This window comes from Colias philodice, chromosome 22 (assembly GCF_061535455.1).
Source record: "Colias philodice isolate Cphi_HAF_F1 chromosome 22, ilColPhil1 Martin Lab GWU primary, whole genome shotgun sequence".
Lineage (NCBI taxonomy): Eukaryota > Metazoa > Arthropoda > Insecta > Lepidoptera > Pieridae > Colias > Colias philodice.
Window position 1 is genome coordinate 4,925,079 of NC_143107.1, and position 22,108 is coordinate 4,947,186.

At 33.2% G+C, this 22,108-nt stretch overlaps 1 protein-coding gene across 1 annotated transcript in view; it reads right to left on the reverse strand.

The window, feature by feature from the left end:
• LOC149478428 (uncharacterized) overlaps positions 1–22,108 on the reverse strand; it is a 91,944-nt gene that overhangs the window by 29,997 nt on the left and 39,839 nt on the right. Inside the window, exons 2-3 of the mRNA XM_089709347.1 lie at positions 2,497–2,821; positions 65–537 (exon numbers count right to left, since the gene is read on the reverse strand). Coding sequence (XP_089565473.1) covers positions 65–537; positions 2,497–2,710 — 687 coding nt within the window. The 5' untranslated portion in view covers positions 2,711–2,821. The remainder of the gene's footprint in view (positions 1–64; positions 538–2,496; positions 2,822–22,108) is intronic.

The following is a 22,108-nucleotide window of genomic DNA, read 5'->3' on the forward strand; positions in this document are numbered from 1 at the left end:
TGTCTTTTTTAAAACTATATACATAATTTATATTATGAAAAATGAAAAAGGTTCAACTACTTACCGTGTTTTCAGTAATATCGCTAACTTCACAATGCAATATAGCTGTGGTTCCTATCTGAGCTATAACTGTTGTACAATTTTCAGTCAAAAATATACCATTTTTACTACTTTTACCACTTAATTTATTTACTGCTGATGCAGTCGAGTCTCTATACATTTTCTTTACTTTATTCAATGATTTCGACATTGCTGTTTCATCCATTTCTAACGCTACTTCTTTATCTGATAATCTGTCGTGTTTGTGATGTTTATCACGTTTAATTTCTTTATTTTCTTCAATTATATTATCTATGTTATCTATATTATGTGTATAATCATTATCTAATAGAGTGGCGGATAGTCGAAGAGGTTTGGGTAGTTTTAGATGTGTAGTGGTATATGCACTTATTGTGTAGGCATTGGTATGATCATCTGTTGTTGAATACATTGCTGGTTCTGTGGTTGTACTCGTTGATGTTGTCCTTCTTCTATGACCTGTAATAACAAGTTTATTAAAGATTTTCTATTTAATATGATGAGCGCTATAAAAGAGAGGATTGGGAGCCATCGATCAATTACTGATAGTGACTTGCTTTCTTTCCTTTATTATTATTAAACACGCCAATCTGTTAAAGTAGTACCATAGTATAAAGAATGGCAGTAAGTACAATGGATCGACCAGAATGTGTTTAATATATTATGATCGTTAAGGTACCAGCAAAGTAATTGGGTCACATTGTAATTTAATATTAATAAAAATACACTGAATTATTTCGCTGGTCGCTCATATTTTCATTTAATATTACTCATAAATATAATAATAATACTGCATTTTTTATTCTGTATTTTAATTTTTAATGTAGTTTTTTTATCTCGAATTTGGATGTTACTACACATTATAGTTTATTGTTATCATGTTGCAAAATTAAACGACAAAATTAAACTTTTTTATGCATATATTTTTGCATAAGCAAATTAAATGACCGAATCATTTAGAAGTCTTATGTTAGATAGTATTCCAAACAATATTTTTGTCGTTAAAATTATTAATACATTTTATTTTCTGTACGATCGTATATTTGTGACTAATTCCAATGGATAAAATTAGTGTCCACTGCAATTAAGATTGCATCTACTCATATCTTAATATATATATAAATCTCGTGTCACAATGTTTGTCCTCAATGGACTCCTAAACCACTTAACCGATTATAATAAAATTCGCACACCATATGCAGTTCGATCTAACTTGAGAGAAAGGATAGTTTAAACATGTAGACGTACCACAGGCGAAGCCGGGGCGGACCGCTAGTAGTATTATAGGTGTTAAATATTAATTGCAATACCATCAATATAGTTTTATTTTGTATGTTTTCTTAGTAATGTATCGATAAAAGACTAACCCCTATCCTTATTGTCAATTTTAAACTTAAACTTCCATTTTTCAATTACCATGCCCCGTCAATATCAACTCCAATTAAATGAATGTTTTATCATAAAGTGTATTAAATTTGTATTTTAATCATACGCTTCACGATTCCTTGAGTTGATTGAGTGGTATTCAGTTTTATTCATTAATTACTACAGGTTCATTATTAACGAAACATAATACTTTTTTATTAATGAGGGTTGGAACATTGAAGTGTTTATTCCCAAGGTTTACTTGGAAACTATAATTACGATAGCTTAGGAGTTATTAGATGTGTGATTTATTTGGGTCATAAAAATTAAGTGTTTTCAGGCCATGCGGTTATTGTAAGTTAAATTTTTGTGTAGGTAGTATACTAGCTCTCAGCTCGCGGCTTTGCCTGCTTTATCCAACTATATACGAAAATCTTACTCGAGAATCACTCCAAAAAAAACCGCAAAGTTCGTTGCGCAGTTTTAAAGATTTAAGCATACATAGAGAGGGACAAGACAGTGATAAGAATTAATGAACGGGTAGACAAAAATATGGCATAAAAAGGAAAACATGTTCTTAGAACGTTGCTAATTAAAACAAAATAGGCCATGAATAAACTTTTTTTATACTTTCAGAATACAATTGTTTTCTTGTTTCCAAAACACAGTCAAAAATAATACTTTATTTTTTCCATTTCGGCAATTATTCATTAATTGCCTCAAATTGGTTTTAAATCGGCCAATTATAATTGCTTTGTTGAACTTATAATTATTCATATTGTGTTTGATCAATACTTTTAGTTCATTCCTTTTTTCATACCATCTTGCTACGAAGAAAACTTTACAAAATATATTTTTTCGCAAATGTTCACCTATAATTCATAATTCATAATTCATTTATTCAGCAAAATAACACATAAATTATAATTATAATTGTATACAAAGGATACACTATAGCTATATATATGTTAAAATATGGCTTTCCAACTGATTTTATAAAACGTTTAGTTTTAATCCTAGGTATAAAAAAAATATAAGGAGAAAAAAACTTACCCTTTTTATGATGTCTTGTAAAATTACCAAACACACTGCCCAATCTCTGCTGATTTCTAGCCGCGCACAGTTCCAACGAGGTCAAATCGTTCGGATTCTGCGTCACGTAAATGGAAGACTTCGACTCCATAGCACCTGTGTTCACTAACATTTCCGCTTCTAGCAACAGAACAACAGTGGCATAGAGTAGCTTTAGTTCTTTACAGCAAAACATTGTTTTGGCACTAACGACACGTTTGCTGTTCACATAACGCACTTAAGTTTATAGTCATTATTGTTTTTTGAATTGGCTGGGTGTTATCTTGATTTTCGGTGCTTCTGCATTCTGGAACAAATGAGATTTATTTTAATACTGTGAGACAGTTACCTTATTATTATAATTTATCAGATATATTATTACAGAGGGAAATAAAAATAATATACACACTACACAGCGGTGAGTCAACTTGTTTTTTTTAATGGTTTGTAATTTTTTAATTAACTATAACAAAGTAATCCTCACCATCCTTATCCGTATGTATAATAATTAGTATGAAGGTTTGTATAATGCCATTCTTTCACGTCGAAACGGAGCGACTTTATCGTATGATTTTGTGTCTGCAGGAGATAGAAAGCTAGGAAATGACAAGTGTACTTTTAAGCGGAGTGAAACATATCATTCCCAAGGGAAATTTCCTTTCACCACGCGAGCGAAGCCGCGGGCTGAACATAAAAATTGTACTAGTAGTACATTAAAATTGCTCGTATGATTATATAATTCGCTTTTAAGCCCGCTGTCACTCCCTTCTAACCCTAAACAAACATACCAAATATTGTTTCACAATTCAACCTCTATTCAAAGACCATAATAAATTCAACTTGGCCTTATCAAACTATTGACAAGTAAATGATAGTGTTCTGAAGCAATTTACCAGCTATTGTGGTTATGTATTTGGTACTGTGTTTATTGTATTGAATGTTGACTTTGTATAATTAGGGTTGGTAATGTTTATTACTTTTATATACATACCTATATGAATGTAAATCACATACCAATCTAAGGTATGTAATTTACAAACATATAATATGAAATTTCTTTTTGGAGGATAAACAATCCTATATAGGTATAGCTGAAACAGAGTTTATAAAAATATATCTAATGCAGTCATTTTAGGACCAATTAGTTGCAAATCTCGGAAAATCGAGACAGCCAGTGTATTATCACATAAAAACTTGTATTCTGGCATCTCAAAGCTTATTGCAAAATTCACATTAATTGGATGGTCGCAAGTATAAAAATCAGGGGTATTTGAGGTCACAAAAATCGATTTCACGTTTTTTATGGGTTTTACGCTCTTTGTATTTATTATCAATATTGTAGATAATTCAATTCTCTACAACTTTTCCACTTAACATTTGTTTATAACTTGAACTATTTTAGAGACAGAAGACGTTCTTTTCTAATTACTAGAAGTAATCTGAATACGATGATGATTAAATTACAATTATAATAGCGATAATTAATAATAACTGAACCTCTAATAATTATTCTAAATCAATAACGTATTACGAAACATAATATCGCTCACTTAAAGCCTAACAACGATATAATAACAATTGAGAACAGCTCATGTGCACCGATTATCGACAATTATCGTTATAACAGTTAGGTAACGGTTTAAATAACGATATAATATTATCTGTGGTATATCGGTACTTTGTGGTGTAGACAAGGCTTTAGTGAAGCTAGTAAACTGACTAAAATATAATATTTTAGCTGTCCCGACAAACGTTGTTCTGCCTTACGCTTTACACTTAGGTCTTAGCGGTATGAAAAATAGATGTTAGCCCATTCTCAGATCTACCCAATAGGCATACAAAATTTCATTAGAATCTATCTAGAATCTGGACTAGCCGTTTTTGAGGAGTATGGTAACTAACATTGTGACACGAGAATTTTATGTATATACTAGATGTAACGGCAAACGTTGTTCTGCCTTACTCGTATACCTTACGGGTATGAAAAAAAGATGTTGGCTAATTCTCTTGTTCTACCCGATGTGCACACAAATTTTCATGAGAATCGGTGCAGCCGTTTCGAAGGAGTATGGTAAGTAACTTTGTGACACGTCAATTTGATACATATGAAGAAGATAATATAGAGAATATAATAAAGCTGAAGTATTGATTTATTATTTACTATTTGATCGCAGATATTATTGGTTCACATTGAATTGATTTTGTGTTAGAAAGTTCATTAATCGACTTTGGCTTAATATCACGCTACAATTAAAAGACCCTAATTAGAAAAATCTTGAAAAAAAAAACTAATTTTTAGAGGATAATGTATTCTATTAAATAAAAAAAGACGTGTGGCACTCGGGGACTGTCGCGGTAAAGCTATTGCATGCTATGCCTTCAAGCCACACCTCCGTGTCCGTCGGAGTGGGGAGCGTGAGGTATTTTCGTTACGGAATTTCTGGATTCGGTCCCCGCGCTCAAGGCTCGCGATAGAAGCTATGCAATAGCTTAAAAATCAATTCTAAAAGGTTGGTTGTGAAACCAAGGCGTACTAAAATAAAAGGGAAATTCGCTACGAAAATGCTACGCAGCTTATAAACCGGTAACCATAACAGCTTTTTTTATTAGATTGTCGAAAAGTATTAAACTCCTTGAGTGCTAAGGATTCATATTACATGCATAAATCGTATACTATTTTTCACACGAATATTATATTATTTATTCTTCTTATTACTTAACGGTATTAGATTATAATAAATTATAAATAAATTATAATAAATCAATATTTTTCAGGATATATATTTTACACACAGCACGATCTGATCCCATACTAAGCATTCGCATGGTTATGGAAACCAAATGGCTAATAAACATACATATACAATTTTAAATAAATACTTATATAGATACTAGCGGTCCGCCCCGGCTTCGCCCGTGGTACATATGAAAAATAGATGTTGGCCGATTCTCAGACTTACCCGATATGCACAGAAAATTTCATGAGAATCGGTCCACCCGTTTCGGAGGAGTATGCAGACTAACATTGTGACACGATAATTTTATATATAAGATATAATTATTAACACTCAGACACAGAGTGAACATCGATGTTCATCACACCAACATTTGCCCTGGGTGGGAATCGATCCCACGACCTCTGGCTACTAAAGTTTTATCTTCTGTATAAAAAATTGTAGCTAAAGGTAAGTAAGCAAGTAATAAGGATAAATCGAATTGGTTTACAAGAACCATAAACCGCACTTTACCATTTCAGGTCCTGTTTAATTTATTCCGTACTAGCTTTCCGCCCGCGGCTTCGCCCGCGTTTTCAAAGAAAAACCCGTTCCCGTAGGATTTCTGGGATAAAACCTATCCTATGTCCTTTCTCGGGTATCAAAATATCTCTATACCAAATTTCATGCAAATTGGTTCAGTAGGGCGTGATTGAGTAACAGACAGACAGACAGAGTTACTTTCGCATTTATAATATTTATTCCGTATTCTTTACCTCTAAATTGTCATTTTTCTTTACCCAATTTAGTATAGAAGCTTCAAGTTTCACCCATATAAATCTATCTATATAAGACCTAGATTTATAGGCTTCTAAAAAACGAAAACACATAATCACTGGTCGGTTGCCACCCGTAGTCCAGAAAAGAAACGGCCGACAAAGCAATTAGCGAATCCAAGCTTGCAAGAAAGGAAATTTATTTTTAAATTGTCTCTGAATCGAACGGTTCATTACTTTCAATGAATTTTAATGTTACGGAATCTATGAGTAAAGACTACCTGAGTTTTATTGAACGTAGAAACAATGGAGGTCAATCGTGCGTTTTCATTCATTTTATTGTTGCCTAATCGAAGAGTTATGATACGAATGAAATTAATGTTTAATTTGAACAGTGGATAAGTTGAAAAGGCTACTTTTTATAACAATTAGGAAAATCCAGATTACCCGGGATTTCGTATTCAGCTAAAAATCCCTAAGAAAAATAATTATAAATGGGAAAGTAGCTCTGACTGTCTCTTCTTCACTCCGGAAAATCTAAACCGATTTGTATTAAATTTTTTATTAAGTTATAGTTTAAGATCTGAGAAAGGACATAAGATAGATTTTATTCTGACAATCCTACGGGTATGGGAACTATGCGGGTTTTCTATGACACTGCAAAGCCGGAAAGCTAATATTTCATGAAATTATTGATTGTTAGCATTTTATACTTGCAACTACAATTCAACTATGAAGTAAGATATAGCAGTTTTAAAACTAACCGCGCTTAGTTCTGCAACAGAAATAAATAACACAACTGTGTACATCCATTGCCTTTCTTCAGTAATAACTTAGATACCACAAATTTAAGAATAAATATTTTATTCCTTTCTATAATGCCTGTATGTACGATTATACATAATATCTACGAAACATACAATTTAATCGAAGTTAAATAATATGGTTAAATCGTATTGCCTTTAACACCGCTTGTAAAAGTGAACATTTTTATACATGAATATTACCTACTAGGATTCCGCCCGCGGCTTCGCCCGCGCAGTCAAAGAAAAACCCGCATTGTTCCCGTGGGATTTCCGGGATTGCGTCATTTTCCCGGGATAAAAAGTAGCCTATGTCCTTTCTCGGGTATCAAAATATCCCATACCAAATTTCATGAAAATTGGTTCAGTAGTTTAGGCGTGATTGAGTAACAGACAGACAGACAGAGTTACTTTCGCATTTATAATATTAGTATGGATGTTTTAATTTATATATTAAATAAAAAAATAGGACATTTATTTAAATCTGTATAAAAAACGTTAACCGTTCTGTTGATGGATAGTATTTTGTTAGTCACGATAGATTCATCTTAATTAACTGTTAGTGGGAATATTTTTATTAAAATACCAAAAAAAATAGTTACCTATTCACAATTATTTATGCTCTGCCCTATCCCTCTCCTCTAACTAATTTCCTTCCGTAGGTACTCCGGTTGTCTGGAAGAAATCGCTATTTAGCGATAAGACCGCCATTTGTTTTAATTTATAATTAGATTAAGTTCATATTTAAGTTATCTAAGAGCAATAAAGGATAAATAAATAAATAAATAAATAAATAATTTGCACGTAGACGTAATTTAAATAACTACTAGCTGTGCCCCGCGGTTTTACCCGCATTGCTCCGCTTCTATTGGTCTTACCGTGATGATATACCTATAGCCTATAGCCTTCCTCGATAATGGCCTATCTAATAGTGAAATAATTTTCCAAATCAGTATCGTGTTTCTTGAGGTTAGCGCGTTCAAGCAAACAAACTCTTCAGGTTTATAAGTACATATTTGTAATTTCAACATAATATAAATTAAATTTAAAGTTAGTTAAATGTAAACTAGTCAGTCTGTAGATTTAGGCCAACGTCTCATTTAGATTTAGACGTAATACATTGCAACACTTTCGGCGCCTCACAAAATAAAGTTATAAAATATTTTCACAAATTTCGCAACGAAGCAAATAGTTTTAATATTTATACACACGCAAGAACCGCCGCAGTACTTAAGTATTCGTTTTTACGACTCATAAAGCGGCTTATGGAACAAATTGATTTAGACCTTTTGAAATTTTTCCAGAGCGTTTAATATTTTAAATCTTTGAAGTGGTAATCCGTTAATGAAATTAAAACAGGTGTTGTTTTTGAAATATTTACTTTTGGGTGTTATATTTTATGATTAGACAGGAAGCCGTCCTTCGAGTTTTATCTTTTCTATTAGGCATATTAATTATTATTTGAGCTTATCTGTTTTGCGTATTTTTGAAGAACAAACATATAGACAAACGTAGATTTACAGGTTATATTTCAGTCAAATAATGTTGTTTATATTAATTGATGATGATGATAAAAGATGAGTAGTTATTTTGTAAACAGAATCGGCTCAAATTTTGTATCCCTCTAGGTAATTAAATTTTATCTGGTATACAAACTATTTTTATATAAGAGTATGGCTGGGCTTATATATATCGAAAAAGCTTAGCTAAAAAAAACTACACTATTTTCATTTTATTGATGTAAGATTAAACCTTGATAACGATAATATAATCTCTTCCATATAAACTACTTCATTACGCTCACCTTACCTGAAAGAGATTGCTTTGAGCGATAAGGCTGCCTGGTTTTGCATTAGTGCATAGCTCTACCTAAAGTATAAGTACGTAATGTACTAATAGTAGCTTAGCTAAGGATAGAACGGATAATAAATCACAAAATAAATTAAAATTAAAAATATGCCATTCGTATCAAATTTAAAATTAATATACCTTTATTTAATAAAAAAAAGACAAGTAAGTTTATCATGGAACTAAAATAATACTTTACCATAGTAATTTGAAGTAGTAAATAATATGTATTTTCTAAATTTGAATGAAATAAAAAAAATTCAGAAATATTTCTCGTATCGATTCTACTAGAAAACAATAAATCATTTCGTTAGTTTGTACACGCTTATCTCCAGAACTATCTGTTTGATTTTAACAGTGCTTTTTGCATTGATAGCTCACTCTTTTAGGATGATTAATATCTACGTAGCTGTGCACGTACGTGCTACGCCGAACGAAAGAATAAAAATGTTTGCCTGGGTAGGTAAATAATGCCATGGAATCAGGAAGAAAGTAATGATTAATAAAGTTATGAATTTATTGTATAATATTTCAATTATTATATAGATTTTGTGTAAAACGAATGCAACTTCTAGTGAAATCGTTAGTGCGATGATTTATGCATACACTTTTTCATTTGATAGAAATAGCTCTTGGATTACTGAACTGATTTTGACAATTATTTTACTTGTGGAAAGCTACTTATTCCAAAGACAAACAATAACATACCAAAAACATGAAATCGGTCTTTATCCAGAGAAAGCTCGTGTGCGCGGCTTTTTATAATTAAAGCCTATTATCGTATACATATAGCGCTCATTATCAAATGAATCAACCCTACGAAATAATACCATCTTAGGCATACGAGTATCAAAATATTATTCAACATTAATTAAATAAACATTGGAAAACTTCCAAACGGTATATGGATGTAATTCCCACGAATAAGCTTTAGGCAAAAACATCCTATTGTCGGTCTCATGTATTATTCAAATACCTGTACCATCGTAGTTGGTACTTATTTTTTAGAGATATGACCCATTTCTAGCTGTTATGTTTTGCCACCTTTTATTATACTTATTGAAATCTGTGTTTACGACATCTATAAAGTATAGGCTATAAACACAATAAGACAGAAACATACGTGTAGAAAAAAATACGTGTGGCACTCGAGGACTGCCGCGGTAAAGCTATTGCATAGCATCGCATCGCTGTGCCGGTTGAAGTGGGTGTTAGGTTTTTTCGTTACGGAATTTTTATATTTGGTCGCCGCGCTCAAGGCCCGCGATAGAAGCTATGCAATAGCTTAAAAAATATATATTTAATTGATATTTTTTATACCTAAATTATGCCTTTTTGGTACAGATTCAAGTTTTTCTTTTATTTAGTATAATGACTATTATTTTAAATCTGTCGCGTATACACGGTTCTCACTTCTTTATACGTCTTAATTAAAGCTATACCATGAATAGACTAAGAAAGCGAGGAGGGAGCGTATATGATTTCAAAATAAGAACTGAATAGTCCGTAGAAACTCGACATACGAACAAAAACTGTGGGATCTGTTGACCTCTAAATGACTGACTCGGAATAGCATCATTACTGTCAAGTACGACTGTGGCGCTCTTATTACTGTTTTCAAGTGTTTTTATTAATAGTTGTGCAACCTTGTTCTTGTTTAAATGTGTCAAATAGTTTAGGAAATGTACCAGGTATTAAGGAAAGCGTGATTCTTCCATCGAAAAAGGGAAGATCTCTAGCAGAATACGCGACGTAAGGCCTCGAAAGATGTTTACGTGAACACTGATAACTTATCAAAAGGATAGATGGGTAATAGACCAATAATATTCATTAATTTTTTTGATAACACAGTCGTTAGTAAATCTTCTTCTTTACGTATACATTTAGCTCACTCTTATATAAGAATTGGGCAATTACCTGACTCTTCTTGCCATTGGAGCATGTGCGTATAATATTAAAACATATTATAACGAAAACATTTCACTTATCATATTCAGATAAACGCCCCTACAGGTTTATGTTAACTCGTGCAGATTTTAATGCAGGGCTCGTTTCACATAAATTGGGTCACACACCTTGACAGAGGCAAGTATTGTACGGTCGATTGTTTACCGATTATAATACACTGAAGGGTTACAATACAAATATCTTTATTAAGAGCTAAGATTTGTATTTTTAGGTTGGTAAGGAATAAACTCTAAGTACGTATGTAAAGGAATGACCTTTAAATGTATTCAGTACTAGCTGCGCCCCGCGGTTTCCCCCGCATGTCTCCGGTACTGTTGGTCATAGTGTGATGATATATATTATATAATATAGCCTATAGCCTTATTTAATTATTTATTTATTTATTTAATTATTTATTGCACACACAAAAGAAATAGAGACACATAAAGTACAGGTAAGAGGAAAACAAAGTGTACAAACGGTGGCCTTATCGCTAGGTAGCGATCTCTTCCAGGCCACCGTAAGTAGGTAATATGTAAGGATAGACGTTAAAAGGAGGTGGGTGAGCAAAAAAAATAAGGCGTTAGGGAGAAAGAAAGAATAATTATAAATATTCAATGTATATAATATATATCACATACATAATAAGAGAAAATATAATTATAAATATTAAATAAATATAACATATAGAACAAGTATATAGTAGTAGGTATATAACAAAGACGAAAATAAGGTAAGGAAATAGAGGAAGAAGCTAAGCAAGAGAAAGATAGTGTGATTTAAGAAGGTGTTTAAAACTCCTTAAGGATTGCGCTTGACGTACTTCTAGTGGAAGTTCATCCCAGAGTTTGGCAGCACGAACAGCAAAGGAATGACCATAAAATTTGGTGTTCGTGACAGGGACACGCAAAAGTAAAGTTTTGGAAGGACGAGGGAAAGGAGAGGTAAAGAAATCAAATTTATCTTTGAGATAGTGAGGAACTTTAGGATCAAACAGGACAGAGAAAAGAAGATGAAGGATGTGGGAGTTACGGCGGAAGCGGATGGGAAGCCAGTTGAGTTTTTTGCGATAGTCTGACACGTGGTCAAACTTACGCAAGCCAAAGATAAAGCGAATGCAAAAATTCTGAAGGCGTTCAAGTCGACTCAACTGGACTTCGGAAAGATCAAGGTAGGAGGAATCAGCATAATCAAGGTGGGAAAGGAGAAGGTAATGAGCTAGCATTATTTTTGTTGGGATAGGCAGAAAGTTGCGCAGGAGCCTTCCTCTATAAATGGGCAAGCTGAAGCTTTCGTTTGTTTGTTTGTATGAACGCGCTAATCTCAGGAAATACTGCTCCGATTTGAAAAAATATTTCAGTGTTCGATAGCCCATTTATATCGAGGAAGGCTATATACTCTATATCATCACGCTTATACTGATAGTAGAATGCGTGTAAAACCGGAAGATACAGCTTATTTAATATATAAAAAACACACACCTACGTACAAAAATGCTAGTACCTAATATTTTCGTTTAGAAGATTTTACGCCTACGCTTTCTGCTGTACTGAATATAATATTTTAGTTAATCAAAATTTTTACACGGAACAGAAATACATTCATTTTATGAGCAATATTTAAAAATAAACACGTTTCATCAACAAAAATGTACAGTTTTATATCAACTGTAACTCGTAACAGTCAGATACTAACAAACACACCGTTCATCATCCTACTGTATATACCTATGTAATATTATAAATGCGAAAGTTTGTGAGGATGTGTGTGTGTTTGTTACTCTTTCACGCAAATACTACTGAACCGATTACAATTAAATTTAGCACACATATAGAGGGTAACTTGGATTAACACATAGGATAGGTTTTATCCAGGAAATCCCACGGGAACGGGAACTATGCGAGTTTTTCTTTGAAAACGCGGACGAAGCCGCGGGCGGAAATCTAGTTAATTATAAATAGGTATAGTTTATAAAAAAAATACGATTTAAATTATTGTATTGTCACCGAGCCTTGATAAGTGTACAAAGCTTGAATTAAATCTGTCCGTTTAAACCACCATCGAGTCAAAAGTCAGTTACATGCAAACATACAGTTAAAGCTAATAAAAACGTGTTAAAAATTAGCACTGCACTTTGCCCTCAATAAATAGACCATGAGTTTAAAATAACCGGTCGATATACTGCAGGGCTGAGTGCGGTACGAAATGTCCAATTAAAATTGATCTAGTTTTTACGACCTTATAAAGTTTGACGTGACGCCAATCAAAGAGAAGGGTGACCTAACAAACTGCCTATATGATGATGTAGCCCTGGTACTCCAATAATTTCAATTAAAACATAAAATTTACAAATTTATTGATTAAAAAACATGAATACGTAAATTGATTTATTAAAAAACTAATGGTGCTAATTTTAATTAAAATTTGAAACAAATAAGCTAGTAAAAACTGTAAATTTAATTTGGTTAAGAATAATAATTTAATATGAAAATGTATATTACGAGACGCAACAATACAAGGTTCAAATTTAATTATTGTTTCAGTAAATTATAATAAATAATAATATTATTACACTTAAATAAAATACAGATTTACAAATATAAAAAAAAATATCAACCAAACAACACAATGATATGCTTATACATTTAAAGACACCATAAAAAATACAAAAAAAATACAAAAATAAAATAACATAACACTCGAATTACAACTGACATGAATTATATCTTTTTTTTTATTGTATGATAGGGAAGCGCTTGACCACGATCTCGCCTGATTACCATCAGCTGGAGATGTGGCCTATGATAGAGCGCGCTTTCCTGGGTACCTTACCCGTTCACTCTTCGCTTGAAGACCCCCATATTGTACTCGTCGGGGAACACATACTCAGGAAGCATGTTCCAGTCCCTCGCGGTTCGAATGAAGAATGACGATCCGAACCGCTTTGTCAATCAAACTTGCTTTGTGGTTGCAAAAAGGCCCTGGCTCAGCACAATGTTGCAGAGGCAAACTCCACAACGCTGGCAATTCTGCCAGATACCCAAATTAAAATTTTTGTAAAAATAAATCATGACGTGTATTATGTCATATACTTTAGGAAATGAAAAAGGGATTTTAAATATAGATGATCCCTTCAGTTTCGCTTGGTTTGGAGCGAGATAGACAAAAAATAGCCCATGTCACGCAAGAATAATGAAGCTGTCTACTGGTGAAAGATTTTCCCAATTCCCTTAAGCAGTTCCTGTGAAAAGCACGTTCAAACAAACAAATCTTTTAAGCTTAATGTAAAATGCTGTAAAATGATTATAGCAGGTTCACTTTTAGTTAAGAATATGAAAATCATGTGAAATTAAACAAAAGAGAACGCATTAACAATAAAGAAGAAATAAAATGCAGTAAAAAAAATGCTAACAGCCTTTGATTTATAGGGTCGTGAATAAATGCTTCCCGTAATAGGTCAATAATAGAATTATAGAGGCTTAATAAATTAATTATACGAGCTTTAATCCATTCAAAATCCACATACATATATATATATACTTACACAAGTGCCGAAATTAATTGTTTTCACAACCAAATAACGTCTAACAATATCGCATTTTCACAGTTTTAATCATTTATCTTAGTAGTAAAGTGTTTAAAAATTGTATTAAATAAATGAAATAACAAAATTAACTACAGAATTTCAATTGTATTTTGCGCCTTTTATATATTCATTATTACGCCAATATTCATTATTATGGATTGGAAAATATGCGTGTCTGTAACCCTAACGACTAAACTATTGAACCGATTTGGATGAAACATAACCCACATTTTTTAAAAGCCCTCAGGATCTAAATGAGGAATGTCAGCTTTTGCCTATCATTTTAGCTTCAGGCACAGAATAATAACTAGTAACTATTGCTTCAGGTGAAACCGTGGGGCGTAGGTAGTAACATAATAGTTGTTGCTATGTGCTTCGCAAATCGTAATGAGATTTAAGTTGCAGTATAGACTTACGCTGTAGAAGAATGTACTTACTAAGGTTACAAAGTACTTATGGTTAATTCAATTAGAACATGCTTTGAATTCAATTCAATGATACAATTGCACTTTTTTTCTCAACTAGCTGTCCTCCGCAGTTTTACCCGCATTGCTACGCTCCTGTTGGTCGTAGTGTGGTGATATATAGCCTATAACCTATAACCTTTCTCAATAAATGGGCTATCTAACACCGAAAGAATTTTTCAAATCGGTCTAGTAGTTCCTGAGATTAACGCGATCAAACAAACAAACTCTTCAGCTTTATTACATTCAGACGTATAGATTGAATATAGTAAATATTTTGTTGTGACACATTATACAAAGTCAAGATAAAGAAAAGATCCGGCTCGTGATCGATTTTTTCTCTATTCTTTAAAAATTTATACCTAACTAGCGGTCCGCCCCGGCTTCGCCCGTGGTACATGTTTACGTTTTCTCTACATAAGAACCATCCTCGTACTTCAAGGAATATAATAAAAAAAGAATTATCGAAATCGGTTCAGCCGTTCTCGAGTTATGCGCTTACCAACACATTTTGCGATTCATTTTTATATATAAGAAGATTTATAAAATACTAGCGGTCCGCCCCGGCTTCGTCCGAGGTACATATTTACGTTTTCTCTACATAAGAACCATCCTCGTACTTCAAGGAATAGATATAATAAAAAAATAATTATCGAAATCGGTCCACCCGTTCACGCGTGATGCCGTGACCAAGGAAGACGGGTTTCATTTTTATTAAATTTGAATGCCATAAAACAGTTAATATCAAATTCCAAGATAAAGAAAATTAATAGTTGGTAATTGTAACAGACATTACATATTTTGAACTACAGCTCGACATTAAAAAAACAATTCATAATTATAAAACATTTCAAACAATACATAGTCCAAACTGATATTTTATTTTTTATTGTTCTAAAAAAATAAAAACCTTTTCATAGCGGTTCCATTTAGGGCTTATGCACGAGTTGGTACTTTAACGGTGTCTGAGTGAATCTACTTAAAAGGTCAATTGTGAAATTCGTCACGATAATAAAGTATTCCTTGTGATTTTTTGTATTTAGTATTGTTTTTTAGGTAAAGGTTAAGTGAGCTATTGAAATAATGTGTTAACAAAGATATTTTTATATAATTAATTAGTATGTGGAAGTAAAAGTATTTTATGTGTTATTTAGGATAGTTTTATTCAACAAAACAGACCATTTAAAGCGGTTTAAAACGTCTTCTCTATTATTACAAAACTAATCTATACCTACTAATATTATAAAGAGGAAAGGTTTGTATGTATGTATGAAATTTAGCACACATATAGAGGGTAACTTGGATTAACACATAGGATAGGTTTTATCCCGGAAATCCCACGGGAACGGGAACTATGCGGGTTTTCCTTTGACAACGCGGGCGAATAGCTAGTAGTTTAATAAAATTATATTCGTTTATTTATTCGTGCATTATTGCTCTATATATAAATACAAATTGAAATTTATAATAACCATATTACAACAAGCAGTCTTATCGCTAATTAGCGATTTCTGAACGGCAACGTTTTGTATAGAGAGAAATTAAGGAAATGATAGGAGTAAGTAGGTAGTACATAATTATTATTTACAACAGCAACAAATAAACGTAAATTATATTGAATTCAATAGTATAACAAAAACTTTAAAATAGCGCTTTTTGGCATTATTAAAAAAATAGGGCGCGTTACATAAGATTTGGTAAGTAGTGTCAGAATGGTCTGTTACGTAAGCCCTGTTATATAACTCAAGGGTCTTTTTATACTGGTGACATTTGAAATGGATTTTCTTGAACAAAACTATGAATGTAGTATTTAACTTTCTTGTATCTATATGTCAAACGTGAAAAGAAAAGTAATGGCTTCTTGCAATAGATATAGAAAAAAAAGACGTGTGGCACTCGGGGACTGCCGCGGTAAAGCTATTGCATGCTATGTCTTCAAGCCACACCTCCGTGCCCGTCGGAGTGGGGAGCGTAAGGTTTTTCGTTACTAAATTTCTGGATTCGGTCCCCGCGCTCAAGGCCCGCGATAGAAGCTATGCAATAGCTTAAAAAAAGAATTTTTCTATTAAGATTCAGATTGATAACAGAATGAATACCTGGGTGGTAGAGGCAAATTTATTTAATTACTTATTCATAACATCAATTTAAAATTATGATAGGTATGTTATTAATAACCAGCTCTTATTTCTTCCTTGTTTTCTCCCCATGAGAATATTTCTTGTGCCTTAACAAATACCTTTAAAAAATTAGACGAATTGGTCGAGCGGTTCTCTATTTTTGGCTTACTAGTTTAAGCTAAGTAATACATTTGGTGTATCTTTTTTTTAATAAACATAAAACTCATTGTAATATCATTTATTCATAAAGAATATACAACACAATAAGTAATTTAACCCTAATTGTTCCTTACTTAGACCCAAATATACCCATTGAAATATGTTAAGGCCCTTACAGATTCAGTGTTAATAAGTAAATGGGTATGTGGGTCACTAAATACTAAATGATTGCCCTCCGCAAACCACAGGGCATTTCGATATTAGAAGGAATTTGACTGAGGCTAAAATGTCTGTAAATACTGGTACATTCTATGTAACAGATTGATAAGAATATGTATATAGGAGAATGTATGGAGATAGTTTTTCATGTTTTAGTAATTAATAAAATTATAAATAGTCATAAAATTTATCGAGATAATCTGTGTACACAATATGTTACGCTTAAAGAAATCGCTCATTGAGCGAAAAGTCACGACAAAAACTTTGCAAAGAGATGCTTCACCAATGGGTATAAAAATTAAAAAGTATTAAAAACTAGCGGTCCGCCCCGGCTTCGCCCGTGGTACATGTTTACGTTTTCTCTAAATAAGAACCATCCTCGTACTTCAAGGAATATAATAAAAAAAGAATTATCGAAATCGGTTCAGCCGTTCTCGAGTTATGCGCTTATCAACACATTTTGCGATTCATTTTTATATATAAGAAGATGAATGAAACAATGAGCAATCACTCTTCATTATCTTACATCTTATTTACTTTTGAATTCCTTCAAAATTCCTAAATCTTTTGAACTTCTTTAGGCGCGTAGAGAGTCAAATTTCAAGGTCGCGTCATGGCAAACATCACGTCATGGAGTAAGGCGACGATTTTAGTATCTTTGAATCTTGCTAAAGTCTAACTTCTGACACGTGTGCTCAGTACACATGCTCTTCTTTTATTGTAGAAATAACAAAAGCGAAGTAAGTCCGCCACTGACATGTAAGCCGTAAAAATATTGAAGCCGATATAAATAATCTGTGGGATATAAAAGCAGTTATAAATAATCCTTGAGCCATTATAGGATTCACGAACTACCTAGATAAAGTAAATATAATATCTGTATTAACCCGCCAGCACTCGCGCCTCAAGAAATTACATCAGCACTCGCGTGTAGAGCATTTTGCTCACGTTTATGAATGTCAATAAATGCATGTTTTACCAAAAAATATGAATAAAAAAACATTTTATTCAATAAACTACACATTATTTATTCTACAAAATATATATTCAAAGAGTTAACAATATTAATCTTTTTTATTTTAATTAACAATCATAGAAACTAAATTGCCAGTCTTGTAAGGCAGTCTTACGGAAAGAATTAGATAAAAAAAACTTTTCAAAAAAAAAAACTTAACTAAATATAAATAACTAATCTTCGTCGTATACGCGAGCTTAACACATATCACATACTGTACGACGATGCTTGGTACATAAAAATTTTTGGCAGTAAATGCAGCTCTTTTTAGTCTTGCGATTTTTGCGTCTTGGGCAAACCGCGCAGATACCATTTGGTTTTTCTTCTTCTTGTAACTCAGATTCTGGTAAAAAACGTTTCAACACTTGCTGAAGAGGATATGAAATATTTTGGAAGGTGCTTCTTCTTTGGATATGTGGCTGTGTTAGTTGAAAAGCTAGTTGTTTCAAGTAGTCTCTGCGCGTGATGATTATACCCGTATTTTCTTTGTAAATGATTTGACTGTTGATTCCAGCTATGTTTAGGATCGTGAAAAATAATCTCAGCGGCCATCTACATGCCACTCTTACCACAGAATACTCTTCTTTTAGTCGATCCACAACATCAACACCTCCTTTCGGTTTATTATAAAAGGTGATAATTTCTGGTTTCGCGGTAGTTCCAGTTGTTGGATCGATTCGGTCGTCGTTATGAAGTGTACTTATCATAAGAACATTTTTTTATTCTTCTTGTTTGGTACGTAAGACACCAGAACCTTGCTCTTATGAAAACCATCTAGGTTTTGGTCTAAAATAAAATAAAATTTGTTCATCCCTTCGATCACGATCCATCTATAATAGAAATTCTTAATAGATTACTATTTCAGTAATGTAAAATCATAATATTACATAAAAGTAGCAGTAAAACAGTCGCTAAGATGAAAAAAAATAAAGTCATGAGTAAAAAAAAGTACTTGCGTCGATACCCGCGCGATGAGCAAAACGCCGCCTGATGGTACACGGTGCAACAAACCACCTCTTCCAAGTGACTGACGCACACTTTCGAGAAGTGAACTGCATACAGGGGTGGGGGACGGAACAAAACTCAGCTACCAAATGAACGATGTACGTACGAATAATTTTGACAAAATGGCGGGTGTTTTAAATTTACTGTGAGCAAAATGCTCATAGCGCGAGTGCTCGCGGGTTAATAAAAAGACGTGTGGCACTCGGGGACTGCCGCGGTAAAGCTATTGCACAGCTGCACAGCATGCCTTTTTCGTTACGGAATTTCTGGATTCGGTCCCCGCGCTCAAGGCCCGCGATAGCTTAAAAACAATATAATTATCCCACTATTCGCTGTATAATATACTAGTTGTGCCCCACGAGTTTGCTGCGTACAAAACTACAAGCTTATAAAAGTAACCTATATATTTTGAACTTCAATTTTCAACTATTTCCATTTGAATTTTCATCGAAATCGGTGTTGTATTTTAGACTCTGAAGTCTGGCTGACTTTCGCATTTTACTATGGATGTCAAACATCACAGTACCTAGCTAACGATTTATTTGAACAATGCAATACACAGAATCAAACATAACTCTAACACTATGCCCTAAGCATAAAATTACACAACGCAACAAATATCAAGGCCTAAATTACAATCAAAATGCATTACCGCTCAATGAAATTGTATGTGAAATGGTGGCAATTTGTGGTATTTTATTTACTAAAAGCACTCTATTCCAGGAATTGTAAATTAACTCTAATGGACTTGCAGTAAAGATTCGAACGTTCGATAACTCGATGCAAGTAGATCTGAATTATTTCTAAGCTGAAGTGTGAACTTTGTCTAAAGTATCTACTGGTGTATTATTTAAATCCATACTAATATTATAAATGCGAAAGTAACTCTGTCTGTCTGTCTGTTACTCAATCACGCCTAAACTACTGAACCAATTTGCATGAAATTTGGTATGGAGATATTTTGATACCCGAGAAAGGACATAGGCTACCTTTTATTGCGAAATATGTACCACGGGCGAAGCCGGGGCGGACCTCTAGTTATACATAAGTTTTGACGCAGAAAATTAGGACTACATTAGAAGTTTTTAAAGAGGCAACTGTTGTCTGTCAGTAGCTGAAAAATTATGATATTACAGCTGCGGTTTCACCCGCATGGCTCTGCTCCTGTTGGTCTTAGCGATATGATATATAGCCTATAGCCATCCTATAGCCCTCCTCCATAAATGGGCTATCTAACACCGAAAGAATTTTTCTAATCGGACCAGTAAAGTTCCCGAGATTAGCGCGTTCAAACAAGATTGGTAATCGGTACAATTTCTGAAAAAAAATATAATAATACCTATACATATTGCAGACACATTTTCAACGGTAATGTATGAAGGTAAACGGTATTAAAGTATATCAAACCAGGTAAAATAAGAATATCTCTACATATTTTGTGAACGTGATTACTAATTAAAACATCGAATTTCAACTCTATATCTTTATAGCAACGAGCATTTTACTATGTAATATCTAATTTGCTCACTCACAATCCTATCACTATTTTTAACAAGAATCCCTATACTGAAATCAGAGATAACATTACAAAGCCATAGTATTATACGCTAGAGAGGGATGCACGATTTAATTGCATGGGAGTGAAGAGGACAGCCTCTCGAATTTGATTGAACCACAGATTAGCCTGTCAATAGCAGATGTATTGTTGTTACATTGCAAATTTCGATGCAATGCACTATGATTCTGGATCTTATTGTGAATCCGAACCAAATTTACTTTGTACATCAATTTGGAAATGGTGCATTGTTTTGACGTCTTAGTTCATCAGCATGAGTGTCGTTACGTAATTAGATGTATAGAAATTTAATTTGAGTGAATAAAAAATTAATTGGCTTCTCAATTTATTTGCTCACTGCCCATATTATCACTGCTCGAATCAGTAAAGTAAACCACGTTGAAGGGAACGACATAATATAACATAATATGATCGACATTTGACGTAATATTATGATAATAACTGATGGAAAATGATTTACAACGCCCCTGTGCCCCAAGCAGATGATTTTTGACGTGACAACGTCTTATAAATTTATAATTCGATAGAGCCGGCTGCACGCACGAAAAAACATGACTCATTGGCGTTACCTCGCTCTGAGGCGTTCCATGTAGGCTTGAAGTGCAAGCGAGTGCGCGGAACGAGCGACAAAGAAGCACAATCGGACGTTGTCACGTTCAACTATCGTCAGTAAGCCGACTTTACAGACAACCAATTTTTTTTTTTACTATTATTGTAAACTTAACATTATTATCAGCTGTAATACATTTCTTTGCTATAAGATTTTTTACGTATTTCATACAGAAATCGCTCATTCTATTATTTATCCTGTTATTTCGAAGACTTTTCAACAAGCGTGGCCACGAGCAGACTACACGCTTACAATAGGTGGTTTTAGTCGGTAAGAATCCGACATAACCCACGGCTCCTTCCCCGGGGGCCGTGGATATCTTTGGAAGATTTCACCACTATAAAAAAAAAAAAAAGGTACGTTAAAAAAGCTTACATTTTTAAATCTATAAAAAATTATGTCCCTCATTCCTGCAACAAGGGGTTTTTTTGGTTGTCTAGTTAAACAAATATTCTTTCGTTCTACACTTTCTTTAAAATCGAATACAAAACTCAAGGTTTCTGTAGTAGATATCCATATGTCAAATTCACATTTTCTGTAGCAGTCTGATGTTAACACTCTTACTAATCACTTACTTCGAAGCGCCCTAACACGGTGTTTGGTTTTCAAAGGAAAATCGTTGTGACTGCGATACCTATAGTGAAATTTATTCTGTGGTACAAGTCAAAGGAAATTGGAGTATTGGAAATTGAGATAACTTCTATCGTACTTATATATTTGTACTGCTTGTGGGTAGGTGTTTCTTTGAATATATT